The sequence below is a fragment of the Haemorhous mexicanus genome, chromosome Z (genome assembly GCF_027477595.1).
Source record: "Haemorhous mexicanus isolate bHaeMex1 chromosome Z, bHaeMex1.pri, whole genome shotgun sequence".
NCBI lineage: Eukaryota > Metazoa > Chordata > Aves > Passeriformes > Fringillidae > Haemorhous > Haemorhous mexicanus.
Window position 1 is genome coordinate 979,276 of NC_082381.1, and position 14,803 is coordinate 994,078.

At 38.3% G+C, this 14,803-nt stretch overlaps 1 protein-coding gene across 11 annotated transcripts in view; it reads right to left on the minus strand.

The window, feature by feature from the left end:
• SKIC3 (SKI3 subunit of superkiller complex) overlaps nt 1-14,783 on the minus strand; it is a 47,262-nt gene extending 32,479 nt beyond the window's left edge. Inside the window, exons 1-12 of one of the 11 annotated variants that reach the window (XM_059873887.1) lie at nt 14,646-14,783; nt 13,844-13,995; nt 13,351-13,448; nt 12,691-12,834; nt 11,523-11,614; nt 10,787-10,862; nt 9,015-9,155; nt 6,913-7,011; nt 6,706-6,814; nt 4,818-4,958; nt 3,290-3,391; nt 268-401 (exon numbers count right to left, since the gene is read on the minus strand). In XM_059873887.1, the coding sequence (XP_059729870.1) occupies nt 268-401; nt 3,290-3,391; nt 4,818-4,958; nt 6,706-6,814; nt 6,913-7,011; nt 9,015-9,155; nt 10,787-10,862; nt 11,523-11,614; nt 12,691-12,834; nt 13,351-13,440 (1,128 nt within the window). In that variant the 5' untranslated portion in view covers nt 13,441-13,448; nt 13,844-13,995; nt 14,646-14,783. The other 10 variants (XM_059873886.1, XM_059873889.1, XM_059873890.1 and 7 more) reach the window with 10 other exon arrangements.
• Between the last annotated feature and the right edge of the window lie 20 nt (nt 14,784-14,803).

A 14,803-nucleotide genomic window follows, 5' to 3' on the forward strand; every position in this document is an offset into this window, starting at 1 on the left:
AGCAGGAAACCAGCAACAGTGAGCAAGACCAGACAAAGTCAAAAGTGACAGCTTCCAAAATTAGAATTTTAAATGAAAAAGAGCTGCAGCAAAGCCTGAAAAAGCAGGGATGGAAGACATGTTTGAATTACACGACAGCTGGTAGGAACGGTCTAAACCACAAAGTTGAAAGGAGGCCAGGGTAGAAATACTTAGCTCAAGTACAGAAAGATAAGAGCACTTTTTAATATTAAAAAAACCCCAAAACATTTTAGTCAATAAAAATACCTGCTCAAGTGCTTTAATGGCTTCTTCTGCAGCATCAGCATCAGCTACTTTAATCAAAGTCTCTGCTTTCAACTGAAAGGTAAGGTTCTTCCACCGAAGATTAGGACCCTCAGGAGTTCCAAGAGCCTCAAGAGCTGTTGACAAGAACATTTAATCAAGTTAAATGAGAAAAGAAAAAGTGCACAGAGCAGCATTCTTCCAAATATTTTTAAAACCTTGTTAACTACATTTTTTCTGTCTTATAGAACACCATTCAGACTGCTCTCCCCCATAAATAAGAAATTGTCCCGTAAAATTTCTATTCATTCAAGTTTAACAATTAAGTCAATTCTAAGAGGTCATCTCAGATGCATGGATACTGATTGCTTTCTAGCTGCTGGCCTTAAAAATTAGGTGCTCTAATTTTTCTCATTAGAGTTCTAAAGAAAAAATGACCTTCAACAAACTAGTTGTTCTGCATTTCAGTGTTCAAATAAAAGAATACTACTGAAAACAGGGATTTACCTTGATGCCTGAAAAAGAATTACTTTGTACCCCTTAATGCAGTTCTGATTACTTTTTGAATACACAGTACCATGTCACCTCAGAGATGAAAGGCATCTCTGTTGAACATCACCATTCTCCAAAGGCAAGAACTTCCTGCACAACTCAATTAATTGTATTTATTTATTTTCATGTACGATGAGCTATTGTCTCATTTGATACAGCTACTAAGACAGGACAAGTAAAAACCAATGTTTCCCCAAAACTGTCTCCAACTTTCTACATGTTTTGGACTCAAGACATTTCTGCATCAACAGCATCTTTTAGCAAGGAAATTAACTTCTTGCATTGAAAAACAAAACTTGTTTTGTTTATTCTGAGCTTGATGTTTTAGTTGCATTTGGCGCTAGCCAGACCTTACATACGAGAACAGAACACTTAATTTTTATTTATATTCCACATCATTTGCATCTCCACAGAGTTCAATATTATCTCTTCTCCAGGCTGGAAAAGGACCTTGCAGGTTATTTACTTGTTCTCATATGCTGCGTTTTTTAATCCATGTGATCAACCTCAATCTTGTCTATTAACTTCTACTCTTATTTTCTTTTTGATATGGTTACCAAAACTACACACAAATTTTATTATGCTGCTGAAGTTATTAAACCCACTGTGTGTTGATGGCATGTTTCACTAACCATTCCCTTCTCTGAAATTGCTAATATTTGACTTGCCTGTAAAGCTTAGCAGGGGAAAGAAACAGTCCTATTTTGTCATACTAATGAGGACCTTCTGCACATTTCTTCAATGAGAGTGCAGGATAGCTTTGTGAGAACACTTCTTCCCACAACTCTATCATTCTGCATTTAAAATAATGAATAAAATTCTATAGTCTTAACTCAGTTATGCACTATGGTAATCACTTCAAAAATTTGCAGTCTACTTAGCATAGCAGCAAGCTACAACTCTATTACTCAGTATTCATAAACAGAACAGGTAAATGTCAGGGAAAATGTCAGGGACACCTCCTTCCAGCCTGGAAACAGACATAATTACTACATTGTGCCCTACCTTTTAACTTAAAAGAAACCACTCCCCCCCCCCCCCCCCCCCCCCCCTCCCGCCAAACCCCTGAACACTCAAAGTTACAACTTTACTTGTTAACCCAAGGCTACTCAGTTTCCTTAACAGTCACATAAAGGATCTTACGAATTTCCACCTGGAAACTTCCTTTATTTATGAGCTCATAAGCTCCTGGAAGGAGTTCTAAATTGCCAGCTTTAAAAAGCCATGCTGTCTACCCCAAAACATTTTTCTATATAAATTCTTTAACACTATTGTTTCAGTTTACACTATTTCAACCACTAAATATACCAGACCTGTCAGCGTTTTCCCTGAACTTTCCTTTTTAAAATTCAGAGCCATGCCACCTACTTCCAAGTATTTGGATGCCAAGACAGTTTCACCAAACAATTACGGAAACCCCTTAAAACTTCAGCATTTTCATCTCAGTCAACTCCTAAGCTGGTATCTCATAGTTCCTTAATGCCGTGTTTCCTTCTTGTTTTACACATGCTGCTATTAACACTGTAATCATAGACAAGTTGTTAAATCAATCTGGTGAAAAGAAGGGTCACAGTTCCCTGAGATCTTCCATGCTGAACACAGATGGGAAAAGAATTTCCTCATTTTCATTCTTTCTCCAATAAATTTCTTTTTTACCTATTTTGTTCAGTTTTCATTTTTCTTCCACCCAAGTTTATAGATCTTTTGAATTCACCTCACCAGCAAGTACTTTTGCTTGATTTCCCATGTTTGTTTGGCCAGCTCTGTTTGGCTACTTTTGCTTCTTCCAGTCTTTCTTTCACTGCATTTCTCCCTGCCACAAAAGAAGTCCACTTCAGCTGCCCCTTCACTTATAACCATCAGAGAGTGGCCCTGCTCAGTTGATATATGCATCACTAGACAGCAATAATTGCTCTCACTGCCAGCTAGCTCAAATGAAGTATTACACTCGGTTTCTTCAGATGCAGCTGTACTATGCATCCTTTCTGCATTTTATGTTAACTTGATTAAAAATTTGTTTTCCATGTTGAAACATGATTATCTAACATGCATCCTTTCTGCATTTTATCTTAACTTGATTAAAAATTTGTTTTCCATGTTGAAACATGATTATCTACCAGGCTAAATATTTGTGACACCTACCCTGTGGTTTCAGGCAATATGTCACTTGCCAACATTGTCAACCACCAGGCAGAAGCAGCACAGCAGAACACATTAACCTTCTAAATATTAACCATCAGATAGCTTTCTGGATCCACTTAGCCAAGTATGTTCTCTGTTCCTGAGACTAAGCACCATAAGGTCCTTTTCAGTTCTCATAAACAATAAAAGAGAGGCAGCACAAGCTTGAGACTGCAAAAAGCAAGGGACTGTGACTACTGCTAACTCAGACCCACCATACAAAGGTCACATTGGCTGGACTACGTAAAGCAGTGCAACACTGCAACTGCTCTTTAAACTAGCAAGCAGCTACCTTGATTACAGGACAGGACAGCGTTCCTGTGTTCATGGATTTTCATCTGGGCCTCTGCTAGATAATACCATGCTGCTGGACACTGGTTAGTCTTCTGCAAACCTAGTAAGAGTTTAAAAAACACACTTTAAAAAAATTGCTTAGAGTTGCAAATACACTGTAGCTAGTAGACACATTATTTCCATATCATGCCATAAAAAACATATTATCAGTTGGATAGTTAGACCTGCCATTATTTTTTCTGAGTCTTATTTTAGACTGTTTTGGACACAGAAGCCTCCATGCAACAAGGCAAAAACCAGAAAGCATGTAAGTTAGGCTTAATTTTGCATAACACATTACATATACTGAAACTTTCTGATGAATCTGCCTTAATTAAAGACTCACAAGAAACACTGAATTTCTGCCTTCTGATGTATAACTACTAAATAATGCTTGGAGGCCTCGATGCCTAAGATGCAAACACAAGGCTTGTTGGAAGAGATATTATTTTCAAACTCTCTACATTTACGCATTATACCAAGAGCCTTCTCTTTGGATTCTCTCTGATGTAAGCAAAGTCTATGTGTAAAAGTAAAAACAGAAAAACAATTTAATATTAATTAAAATAAAATACTATCTTTTGTCAAAACATACAATGGCCATTTTAGCTAGAATAATTTGTTTGCCAAGGAATATCATTTCCTCTTCATGCTCTCTTAGGCACATGAAATTTTTATTTCATATTTTAGGCAGGATGTTGTTTCGCTGTAGACTATTCCAAAATTCCATTTCAGAAACAATCTTATTCTAAATCGAGAAGAATGGATGCAGGATATCACAGCACAGTCTGACTGACTCATGAATGCTTACATCCCAATTATTTGGGATGTGGCAGTTAACAGTTTCCACTGCTAGCTGCCACAGCAGCAAAGTGAGGGTGGGCAGTCTCATTTTCCCACTAGTATACTTATGAGTATTTTGTAAAGAGCTTTTCCATTTCAATACAAGCCGAGTTAATTTACAGATGAGTAAGCCAAGTCTTCAGTGAAAATAGTTACTGTAGAACAACAACAAAAAAGAAAAAAGCTCTTACAATATTTCTCTCTAAATACTCAGTATGAATCTTTACCCACCCTAAAATGAAGTAACTTCAGAGAAAAGCCATCTTTGTTCTGGCAGAGAAATGCAGTGACTCTACTAGAGAGGCTGCATTACATTTTACTTCACAAATTTCACATTCCTCCATTTACTATTGCTCCACTTAGTGTTTCATATAGTTATTTCCCCAATAACAGCAGGATTAAAAATAGTTTACATTAAAACACTACAAAGCTTACTATAATACAAATGAAAGGCTTCAGAGATGTTATACTTAAAGGTATGTTTAAAACATTTCAACACAATCAGACAAAGCATTCAGCATTCTTTTAAAATCTAGCTGGTCTTAGAATTTGCCAACTACTATGCAAGTATAAGATTCCCAAAATTTTTAACATAAGCTGGTGTTCAAGTTACAGACTAATCACATTTCATATTACACATTTACCTTCAGTAAGACTCTTAACAGCCTCCTTGTATTTATTTTCTTTGAGGCATTTTATACCAAAACCAATGATGCCTGTACCACTGCTTGCATCCATCTCCAAAAGTCTAGAGAAACAGTGCAGGGCCTTTTCCGACAGCGTACCTGGTTTCAGAAAAAGACAAGCTTTGTAGGGTTTTAAATTAAAAAGTAACTGCAACAGCTTACCTTATCTATGTAAATGATCATTATCCTTTTGAGTTCAAAGTGATTTTCCAAAGGCTCTACAGACTTACCATCCTCTATCCCATAAAAAAACCAAGAAGTAATCTAAATACTCAAAATACAAAATAAACTGACAGTCTGAAACCTGAATAAACACTTTTCTAAATTACTCCAAGTATCCTTCCTTTATTAATAAATATTAATTAATATAATAATATTAAATATTGTTAAATAATAATAGGCTTTTCACATAAGTTCATCTGAAAGCCCACATGACAAAATCTGTCACAAATAAATCAAAATAATTTCCTTCTAGGAGAGATATTGTGTACCTACCAATTTGCTGTGATAAGCTTGTTGAAACTACCTTACTGTGAAACCATATAATTTAATGTTTTAGCTTAATTTTAAGTGATGCCACTAACTTTTGATGCTTGTGTTTAGCTGTGATTGTAGACTTGTCAATATTTACAGGAACTTGTGACTTGTTGCAACAACCTTCAAACGATTATTTTCCTTAAGAAATTATTGATTCGTGAGGCATAACAGTTGCTTTCATCTGCAATTGCTAAAGGTGACTTTACAATGCATCTAAATTAACAAGCCTATGAGAAGTTCAGGACATGAAGGATTAAACACATGACTCAGACTTAAACAGCCTTTCTAAAACATAAGCAGCATCCTTCCCCCTCCAAGAAATTTGTAGGAAGGTGAGATATTGCCAGAGTGTTAGTATACAGGAACAGTACTTTTCCTTTTAAAATTAGTTTCTGCCCATTTCTCCAAAATGCAAAGCATTTTAAAACATTTTACAAATTGAGAGTCTGGGCATCATTTGTCTTCATACTTCCAAAACACAGTGAAAATTTTTCAATTGCTGTATTTTGCTATCATATTCCATTTCTTCAAAACAGAAAAGTCCTTTTTCTACCTAAGTTCAAAGTTATTTCTAGAGGGTTTCTTTTTTCTGACTTGGTTTCCTTGCTTTAAAAAGAAACAAAATCAACTTCTGATGGCTTAAACAGCAAAATGAAAAGCTAAAAATCTAATAATTACCTTAAAAAATTATGAGAAAGTGTCCAACACTACTGCAATGTTGTTCAGTAAATGACTCAAAATATTAATGCACAGTTTCAGATCCCTGCACTTCTGAACACATCAGGTTTTGTCTTTTTCCCCTCAAAGAGTCTCCTTTTCTACTCAGACTACATATCTAAACAGATGTTATTCCCTATTCACAAGGCACACTTTCTAACAGAGTTTCATAAATGTTTATCTGTTGGGTTTTTTTTTTTGTGAGGGAAGAGAATCTGTGTCAAGAATAACCTCAGCGTAGTTCATCGTGAACCTCAGAGCACTGGTTAACACCCTTTCACTTTTTCTTAAAAGGTCAAGAAGCTAATCTACATTTATCCAGAGAGGCTGCATTCAAGTAAGGCATTTTTCTTTGAGACTTCAAAGAGTTGGACTTTTAGCAGGCTTTTGTCATTTACAGTCACTACTCAGTTACAGGGCAAGGAAATGACAAGTCATAGGACCAAACACTTTATTCCCAGAAACCTAACACAGAAGTAAAGAATGTACTTGCACACTCTTTGTGAAAGGTAAAAACTTGTAAACAGATAGTCACAAAATCAACTGTTTAAAAAATGTAAGCCCCAGAAATGCCTAAATCCATCCTACTCACCTGACTGAACAAAGTGCAAGCAAAGTACTTCCAAAGGGTAAGTCATAGTAGGGTACAAAGCCATCATATCATCACAGGCCTTTTCCAACCTAACAACTTCATGAGGAAACTTGATAGGAAAAAGAGTAAACAGTTATTTATGTGAGTTATAGATGTGAAATAATACATCTATTTTCTTACTAAAAAGATTCTTTAACATAACCTTACTTTTGACAAGCACTGTATGAAGTCTTTGTAAAGATTTTGGTGGTCTTCACCAGGAACAGTGTCAGCAGAGCGCAGGGCATGTTCAAATGCAGTCAAAAGCTGAAATAACAAAAAATCAGGAGTGGAAAAAAAATGACTCTAGGGAAATGTTCTCTTCATAGAACAGAATATTTCAGTTGGAAGGAACATACACCAATCATCTAGTCTACATGCCTCAGCACTTCAGATCTGACCAAAAGCTAAAACACGTTATTAAGGGCATTGACCAAATGCCTCTTGAATGCTGACAGGGACATCAACTGACTTTCTAGGAAGGCTGCTTCAATGTTTGACCACCCTTTTGGTAAAGAAATGATGCCACGTGTCAAGTGCTGTGAACCTATCCCAGACATTCCATCACTAGATGCCAGAAAGAATAGCTCAGCACCTCCCTCTCCACTTCCTCTGCTTAGGAAGCTGCAGACAGCAGAGGGTACCCCTCAGTCTCCTCCAAACGAGGAAAACCCAAAGTTATCTGCTCCTTAGAGGACATGCTTTCCAGCCCTTCCATATTAAAGTGGACGGTTCCACGTTGTTACCTAGATCCTACTTATAAAGTGCTATGAAGAGAGAAAGACATCAAGCAATTTTCTTATCATGAAGCAGCACCCAGCATCTAAATTGTCTAGTACAAGATGAAGCAATAATATGATGCCACAAAACATAAGGCGGTACAAAGAAGGTAAAATTTTTAAGAACACAGATTGTTCTTCAAACCTAATCCCAATTCAAAGAAGGAAATTAGGTTACTAACCTGTAAGGTTAGCTGTCAGCCTCTATCTCCACTCTGGTCTAGAAATCTAGAAGTCTAGTCTAGTCTTTTTTTCTTGACTCTTTGGGGAACACAGGCACCAGAGTTAAGGCTTACAAACAAGCATGTTAAACATAAAGTTGTACACAGCTTGTCACTAGGGAAATACTAAAGTGTGATGCCTTCAGGTCCACAGCCTTCCAGAATCAGGTGCTTTGCTCAAAACTGCAGTAAGCTGTAGATTTGCATGTGAAAACTATTCCTGAGATTTATGCTATTTTAAAAATATTTTGAAGTAATTTTGTCTTTCCAAAAAAGAAAGCAGTGCTGCCTGCAGCACTCCTCTTTTCTACACTAGCTTGAAGTCAAAGCCTTTTTGCCTTCTCAAAACAGAGATCCAGATTCAATTTTCTGCCATCTGAAATGACTTCAATTTGTATTTTCTCCTTTCTGAAACACCGCTATCAAGTGGACTGGAGATGATAAATTTCCACCTTTCATGTTGAAGGAGGTTCATCTTCCAAGAACAGATAAATCAGATAAAACAAAATTAACTTTGTCCACAGAGAACACAGGACGAGTATAACTCATGATCATTCTGTTTGGTTTCAACCAGCTTTGACACTTTCCTAAGAAGTTAAAGCTTAATATCTAGAGGAGAAAAGAAAATTTGAACCAAAACACTTCTATCTAGGAAAACGAATAGGTACAAAGAAATGGAAAAACCTCACAAATCCATCTCTTCCTACTTGGATGAAAGCAGGGGGAGGCTTGTTGTTTTGAAGAACATCTGTATTGGTTTTGTGTGGCAAAGCTTTGCTAGTGGGACGCTAAGCGGGGTTGGTTCTATGAGAAGCTGCTAGAAACCTTCCCATGCCCAACAGAGTTGATGCAGCCGGCTTCAAGACAGAGGTCAAGAGCATCAGCAATGCTGGGAGTGCTTCTGGGATAACAGATTCAAGAAGGGGACGAAACCAGTGCAACAGCAATTACAGGCAGAGAGAGGAGTGAGAATACGTGAGAGTAAGAAAAGGACCCGTGCTGGAGCAGTCTGCTAGTGAAGGACTACACCCTGTAGAACAAGCCATGCTAGAACAATTTGTGAAGAACTTAGGCAACTCATTACACCTAAGGCTCATCTCAGGCTGCTGCACAGTTGCTGTTTCTGTCAGGAGGTAAAACTGCCCAACTTTTCCTCAGAAGTTTAGTACCTCTGAACATTGAGACAGTCAACTCAGACAAACAGGCTGCAATTACTAGTTGTGCTGGACATATATATGTACCTAGCTGAACAAGGAGTGAGAAACATTACCAACTGCCCAGTCTTATTGTCCTGGTTCCTTGCACTGTCTTTCAGTAACTGGATCATCTTCTTCCAAAGCTGATGAAGCTCTGCCTTTTCTGCACCTTCCTCCTGTTTCATCCTTATTAGCTTCTGCCAAGTTTCAGCCACCTGTCAACAGGAACAAATGACCCATGCTGATTACTTTTAAAGAGCTGAAAGTCCGATATAAGTAGCAAATTTGTCACCAAAATTCACTGAAAACTGGGTAAATAACCTCTTGAATACCAATGTAGCTTTAAGAAATCGGCATTATTTAATTTACTGCGTAAGGGGTGCACGGGGGACTGCTCCATCTGGCGTGCATTCCGATCCTCTGCAAGTGTGTTGCTTATACACAGACACTACATACATATTATAATAGCTTATTACCATAAACCCCTCCCCTGGTTCAGTCTTTTGTTTAGGCATCGGCTGCATTCCTAAGCCAGATGACCTCCCGTTATCTTCCTTTTGTCCTTGCTCAGAAAGTAGATCCTGCACATCCTGTTTCTTTGCCAAAAGCGCACAGACACACCAGAACTCCTCATTCTTGGGTTACCCCTTTGGTATCAAACTCTATCACTCTAGGGTAGACAACACAGTAGCATTTACAGTAACCCAGATTTACCTGCTTTCTGATTAAATAAACAGCAAGTCCCAAAGCATTCTGTGGAACCTCTCTACCTTCCAAGGTCCAGTAGGTAAGCTAGAGATCATCAAGTATATATGAATTCTGACTCTGGCTCCTGGAGGAAACCAAGAGTAACAGTAGACCTAAATATCTAGGGCACTACAAACAGAAAGACAACAAAAGCAGCAGTCCACACTGCAATTATAGTATGGAAGAGTCAACAGAAATGGAAAGAAAAAATAGGACCCTGAAGGCTAACTTCAGGCTCTTGTTCCATATAGAGTAAGTACGCCTTCATATGCTAAACTACCAGCATTAAATAGAGTTTAAGAAGCTGGCATTACAATGAGGCTTTGGAGCTAATTGACAGCTTTCAGTCCCACACTCTGCTTTGTAAAATTTTTCATGTTCCATTGCCGGAGGAGAGATAGGAAGATGACATGGAATACAATCATGCACCACCACGTAAGAAAACAGTCTTTTCAAAGAGCAAAGTGAACAGCACACCTCCAAAATATACACTCTGTAACAGTATTATAGAGATTGCAGGAAACGTTACAACTGAACCATGCAAGCATTTAACAACTCCACCTTGTGGTACTGACTAGAGTGACAGTTTCTGCAAAGCTTGTGTTGCTCTGAAGAGGTTTTTCACGTCCTTATCATTGTGTTGGGAATGCAGTACAGAAGACATATACAATCAGTTTCAGGTTGTGTACATATCCCACCTTACCCTCCAGAATGAAGCATCAGTAAGAGCCTAGGAAGGGATCATCCCACCAGTGAAAGGCTCATCGGATACACAGAGCTGGCCAAGCCTGACAAAGGACACCTGACTCACACATACTGCAATTGATACCACTTTTGACTTCTAGAAATACAACAGAAGGATGATATTCTGCCCTTTCAGTCTCAATACTAATAGTCTTTGCCTGTTTTGCCAGTTTAATGGACATCTAAGTCTCACCTAGTAGAAAAGACAAAATACAGTTAAAATCAGTTCCTCCTGGTTGTGGTCCACAAGGAGATCTTAAGTGGTCTGTGGCCCATAAGAACGGGGATTGCTTGATGAAAAGTAGTTAGATCAAACGGAAAATAATTGTTAGAAGTAAGAAAATGCATGGCCTACCTCTAAATATTTCTTTTCTTGATGGTATAGTTCCACAAGCTTGTTACATACATCATACCATTTCTGCTTGTTACCACTAGAAAGGAAGAAAATCCCCCCGAAACAAGCTAAGTTTTTAATGTAACAGTGCAACGCTTTTCAAATTCTGACAAATAATTTTCAGTAAGTTCAGTTCTCAAACTAATATTTAGACTATATACTAAAAATTGCCCTGTAAGTTTTACTCATTGCTGCTCTGAGCAAAAAAAAAAAAAAAAAAAAAAAAAAAAAAAAAAAAAAATTTACTTTTAGGGACTTTTTGATCAGTTTTCAAAATAAGGGAACAACCAAACACTCCAGTCAGCTACAGTGACAGCTGAGCTAGATTTGTTTAGAACTGTGCCTCTACAAATTGCATGACACATATTCTGTGATCCTGAAGCGGTGAAAAATAAGCCTTCTTATTAATGCAGGCAATCACCTATCAGAGATAAATGCTTCAAGTTTAGACAGGAATAGGATAACAAGGAATTCCCTAAACTACTAGCCTCAAGTACAAGTAAGCTAAGAGAGTTTTTACTCTACCAAAAGGAAAAGGAAAAAGAAAAGTTACCTAAACAGAGAAAACCTTAGCCAAAGGGCTGAACTACTGATGTGAGAAGGCTTTAAAAACCCAAAGTCTATGCAGTATACCACCAACGGCATTCACTGAATTAGAGATCTTAAGACTGAACTTATGGCATTCAATATGCTTTACCTTTCATAAAGTTCCAAGAGTTTTTGGTAAACATCTGCTAAGTCTCCTCTGACATCTGTTTGGTTGGGTTTCTCATACAAATTTGCTAATCCCTTAAGGAAAAACAACCAAGAATAAAAAAGTAAAGGAAGCAAGATTTGACAACAATGCTTACGTTTTATGAGAATGCTACCTGTTCTGTATACAAAAAATATTCCATTGCCTTCAATGGGGTCAAGCGTTAAGGCAGTAATCACTGTGCAGAACTCTGCACAGCCCACTCAATCTACTTATATTAAGTGAAAAGCTTTCTTCACTTTCTTTACTAATACCAATTTTTTGAACTTGTATCTATTACTTGATCCAATCTGCACAAAAGACAATATAAAACTTCACTAGGCCTTATGCCCACATATATACGTATATGTAATATGCAAAATATATAATACTATATATATATACCCAAGTATTGTATCAAGAAAGCCAGAACCTAATTACAAAAGTGAGAAAACTTCAACATACACTGAATTCAGGCCCCAACACTTAAACTTTACAACAGTATTTAAACTGAAAATACTAAGAACCTTATTATCCTAGAAAAACATTGACTCTTGATATCAGCAACAGACTTAATATGAAACCTTATGTTTCAGACTTAATATGAAACCTTATGTTTCATGAATCAATACATAACAAAATTGTAGGTTGTAAATCTATACTGCAATAGGCTCTAATGCACACACCACACAGCTATTTTTAATGTCCACTATTGATTTCAAGTAACAGCAACATTCATTAACAAAACATTGATGTTGAAAGCTGGAAAAATACATTGCTAGATAAAACATTTTCTCTCTGTAAGAGAAGAACTGTCAGGTTCTTCTTGAGCTACAAGCACAGACATTTTTATGTGGACAAATTCACTGTATTTGTTTCAATTCATGTTCTCCCTTGCATGTCTCACAGCTGTGTAGTCGACACAAGAAATAGAAACTCAAATATACTGAAAATAAAGTCCACCATGATTTTACATTGGACACACAACTAATAGGAACCCCACCTACACCAAAGCTTCTGTGGAACTTAAGGGCCTCAAGAAAACAAGACACAAGTCTTAACTCTACTTTATTCCTATATTTAACTCCATAATGATACTTTTGAGGGAAACAAAAAGTGGATATTCACATACCTGCCATGCCAGTAACTGGTTTGGTTCAAGTTCAATAGCCTTCTTGTATGCTCCTTTGGCCTGATCAGGCTGCTCTAACTCAGCAGCTGCCAGGCCAATGAATACCCAAGCATTGTAGTTATTTTTTTCTTGCTTCAAGACTGCCTAAAAAGACACAATTTAAAGTAAAACTGATAAAGAAATGTAACTTACAGATCCATGTACTGACTTTTAACACTACAGTTTGGTGGATTATTTTATATGGCAACATTAGGAGTTAAGTAATTTTAAGGAAGATGCTGAGATTAGTAACTTCAGTTTTTTATCCCAGAGGATACTTCATACCTGAAGTGTTGAGCTAGTAATCTGTATCTGCAGCTCAGCAATTAAAGCACTCCTAGGAGGTTTGGATTGGAAATGTTTTTTTATCTCTTATCATTCTAGAGTTAATACTCTTATCAGCACATGTAAGCAAATTCAAAAGGAAAGGGAATAAAAGTTTACATGTGGGAAACTAACAAAAATAATCAATTAAGTTAAATCTGAAAATCCATCTCAACTATCACATCAATACAGTACTCTACACTCTGCACTATTAATTATACAGCTGTAGATGTATGGGAAAAAGAACAAAATGTGCAAAAAGCCCCAAACTTACCTTCCAAGTATAAAATTAATTACCTTGCAATGTTTTAAGGCCTCCTTGTACTGTTTATTTCTTATTGCATCTCTAGCACTCTTTAATGCTGCTTTCACCTCCTTATTTGACATTGCGGCTGCTAAATACAAAGGACGTATCATCAGTTCTTGTAAAAACAGATATTCTGACACATACAAAATGTTTATACCTTTATTGCACAGAGGTTATTTTAAACAAAGAAATAAGAAATATAGTGCAGTATGCCAAAATACATACAGCACCAGAAACTGATGAAAAAGATGGCATGTCTGAAACTACTCACATTTAGCTCCAATGCAGGATTCAGTCATTATTCCAAAGAGTAAAATGATACAAGGTAGCTATCCAAGAATGAAACTTTTTTTACAGGTTTAAGATAAATTTAAGGAGGAAGGGTTTTAAGAGCCTGTAGTTAGGCTTAGGAGAAAACACACTACACATAGCAGCTCCTCTTTAAAAAGAAACTAAGCAGTGAACTTCGCTTAAGAACCCTACCGCCCGAGAAATGTGTTCCAGTGGCGGCTAAGAATCAGGGTTTTTCTTGAGTGCTTTCTACAGCAGCACCATGGCTATCTGTCAGTCCCCGGTGCGGCACGCCGTGCTCCCCGCCCTTCATGCACGCTTACAGCAGATTCCGCTTCTGACTACTGCCATGAATCAAACAAGAAAAAGCATTTAAGAACACAGCAGAGAGGCATTCGCGCTTTTTAACACATTATTGCAACGTTCTGGTGTATGTTGTACACCAAGATGAACTTTAGAAACACCACAGTCAAAGCTGCAGAGATAGGATGAGACTGAGAAACAACACTGCTGCTGCCAGCACCCAAAAAGATGAAAAAAGCAGTCAGTTGAAGAACAAAAAAACTTTTTAGGAGCTGTAAAGCAAAAATAAAGGAATGGTTGGACATAGGATGAGATCGAATTTCAAAGATTCCCTCAGAACCTATAAAGAAACCTGTCGGATTTGCATTGCTCAGCAGCTCCTGGAGATAAATTAGCTTTCTACATGGGAACAGATGCTTCGGCCACCACAAACGCACCCCACCGCGAGCACTGTCCAGGAGCTGCACAGTCACCTACAGACAAAACACCACTTCGGCGCAAACATGGGCACCGTGGAGGCGGCCGGCCCCCAGAGCGAGGCGATCCAGCACGGCCTGCGAGTGCGGTCCGGGGCCGCGAACCGCCTGGAGGGGCAATCTACCTCCGCAGACCCGCCAGGGAAAGCCGCGGCGGACCGAGTCGGGCCACCAGGGCGCGCCGCCGCCGCCACCGCCACCCGCCGCTGCCGCACCTTCCGCCACCGCCGCGTCCGCCACCTCAGCCGCCACCTCAGCCGCATGCGCACTGCGACGCGGGCCAGTGACGCTCCGGGGCAGCCACCATTTTTTCTTGGGGCACCGTGGGAGATGTAGTTCCCGTTTCCCGAGGCACGCTGGGACTGGCAAGCCG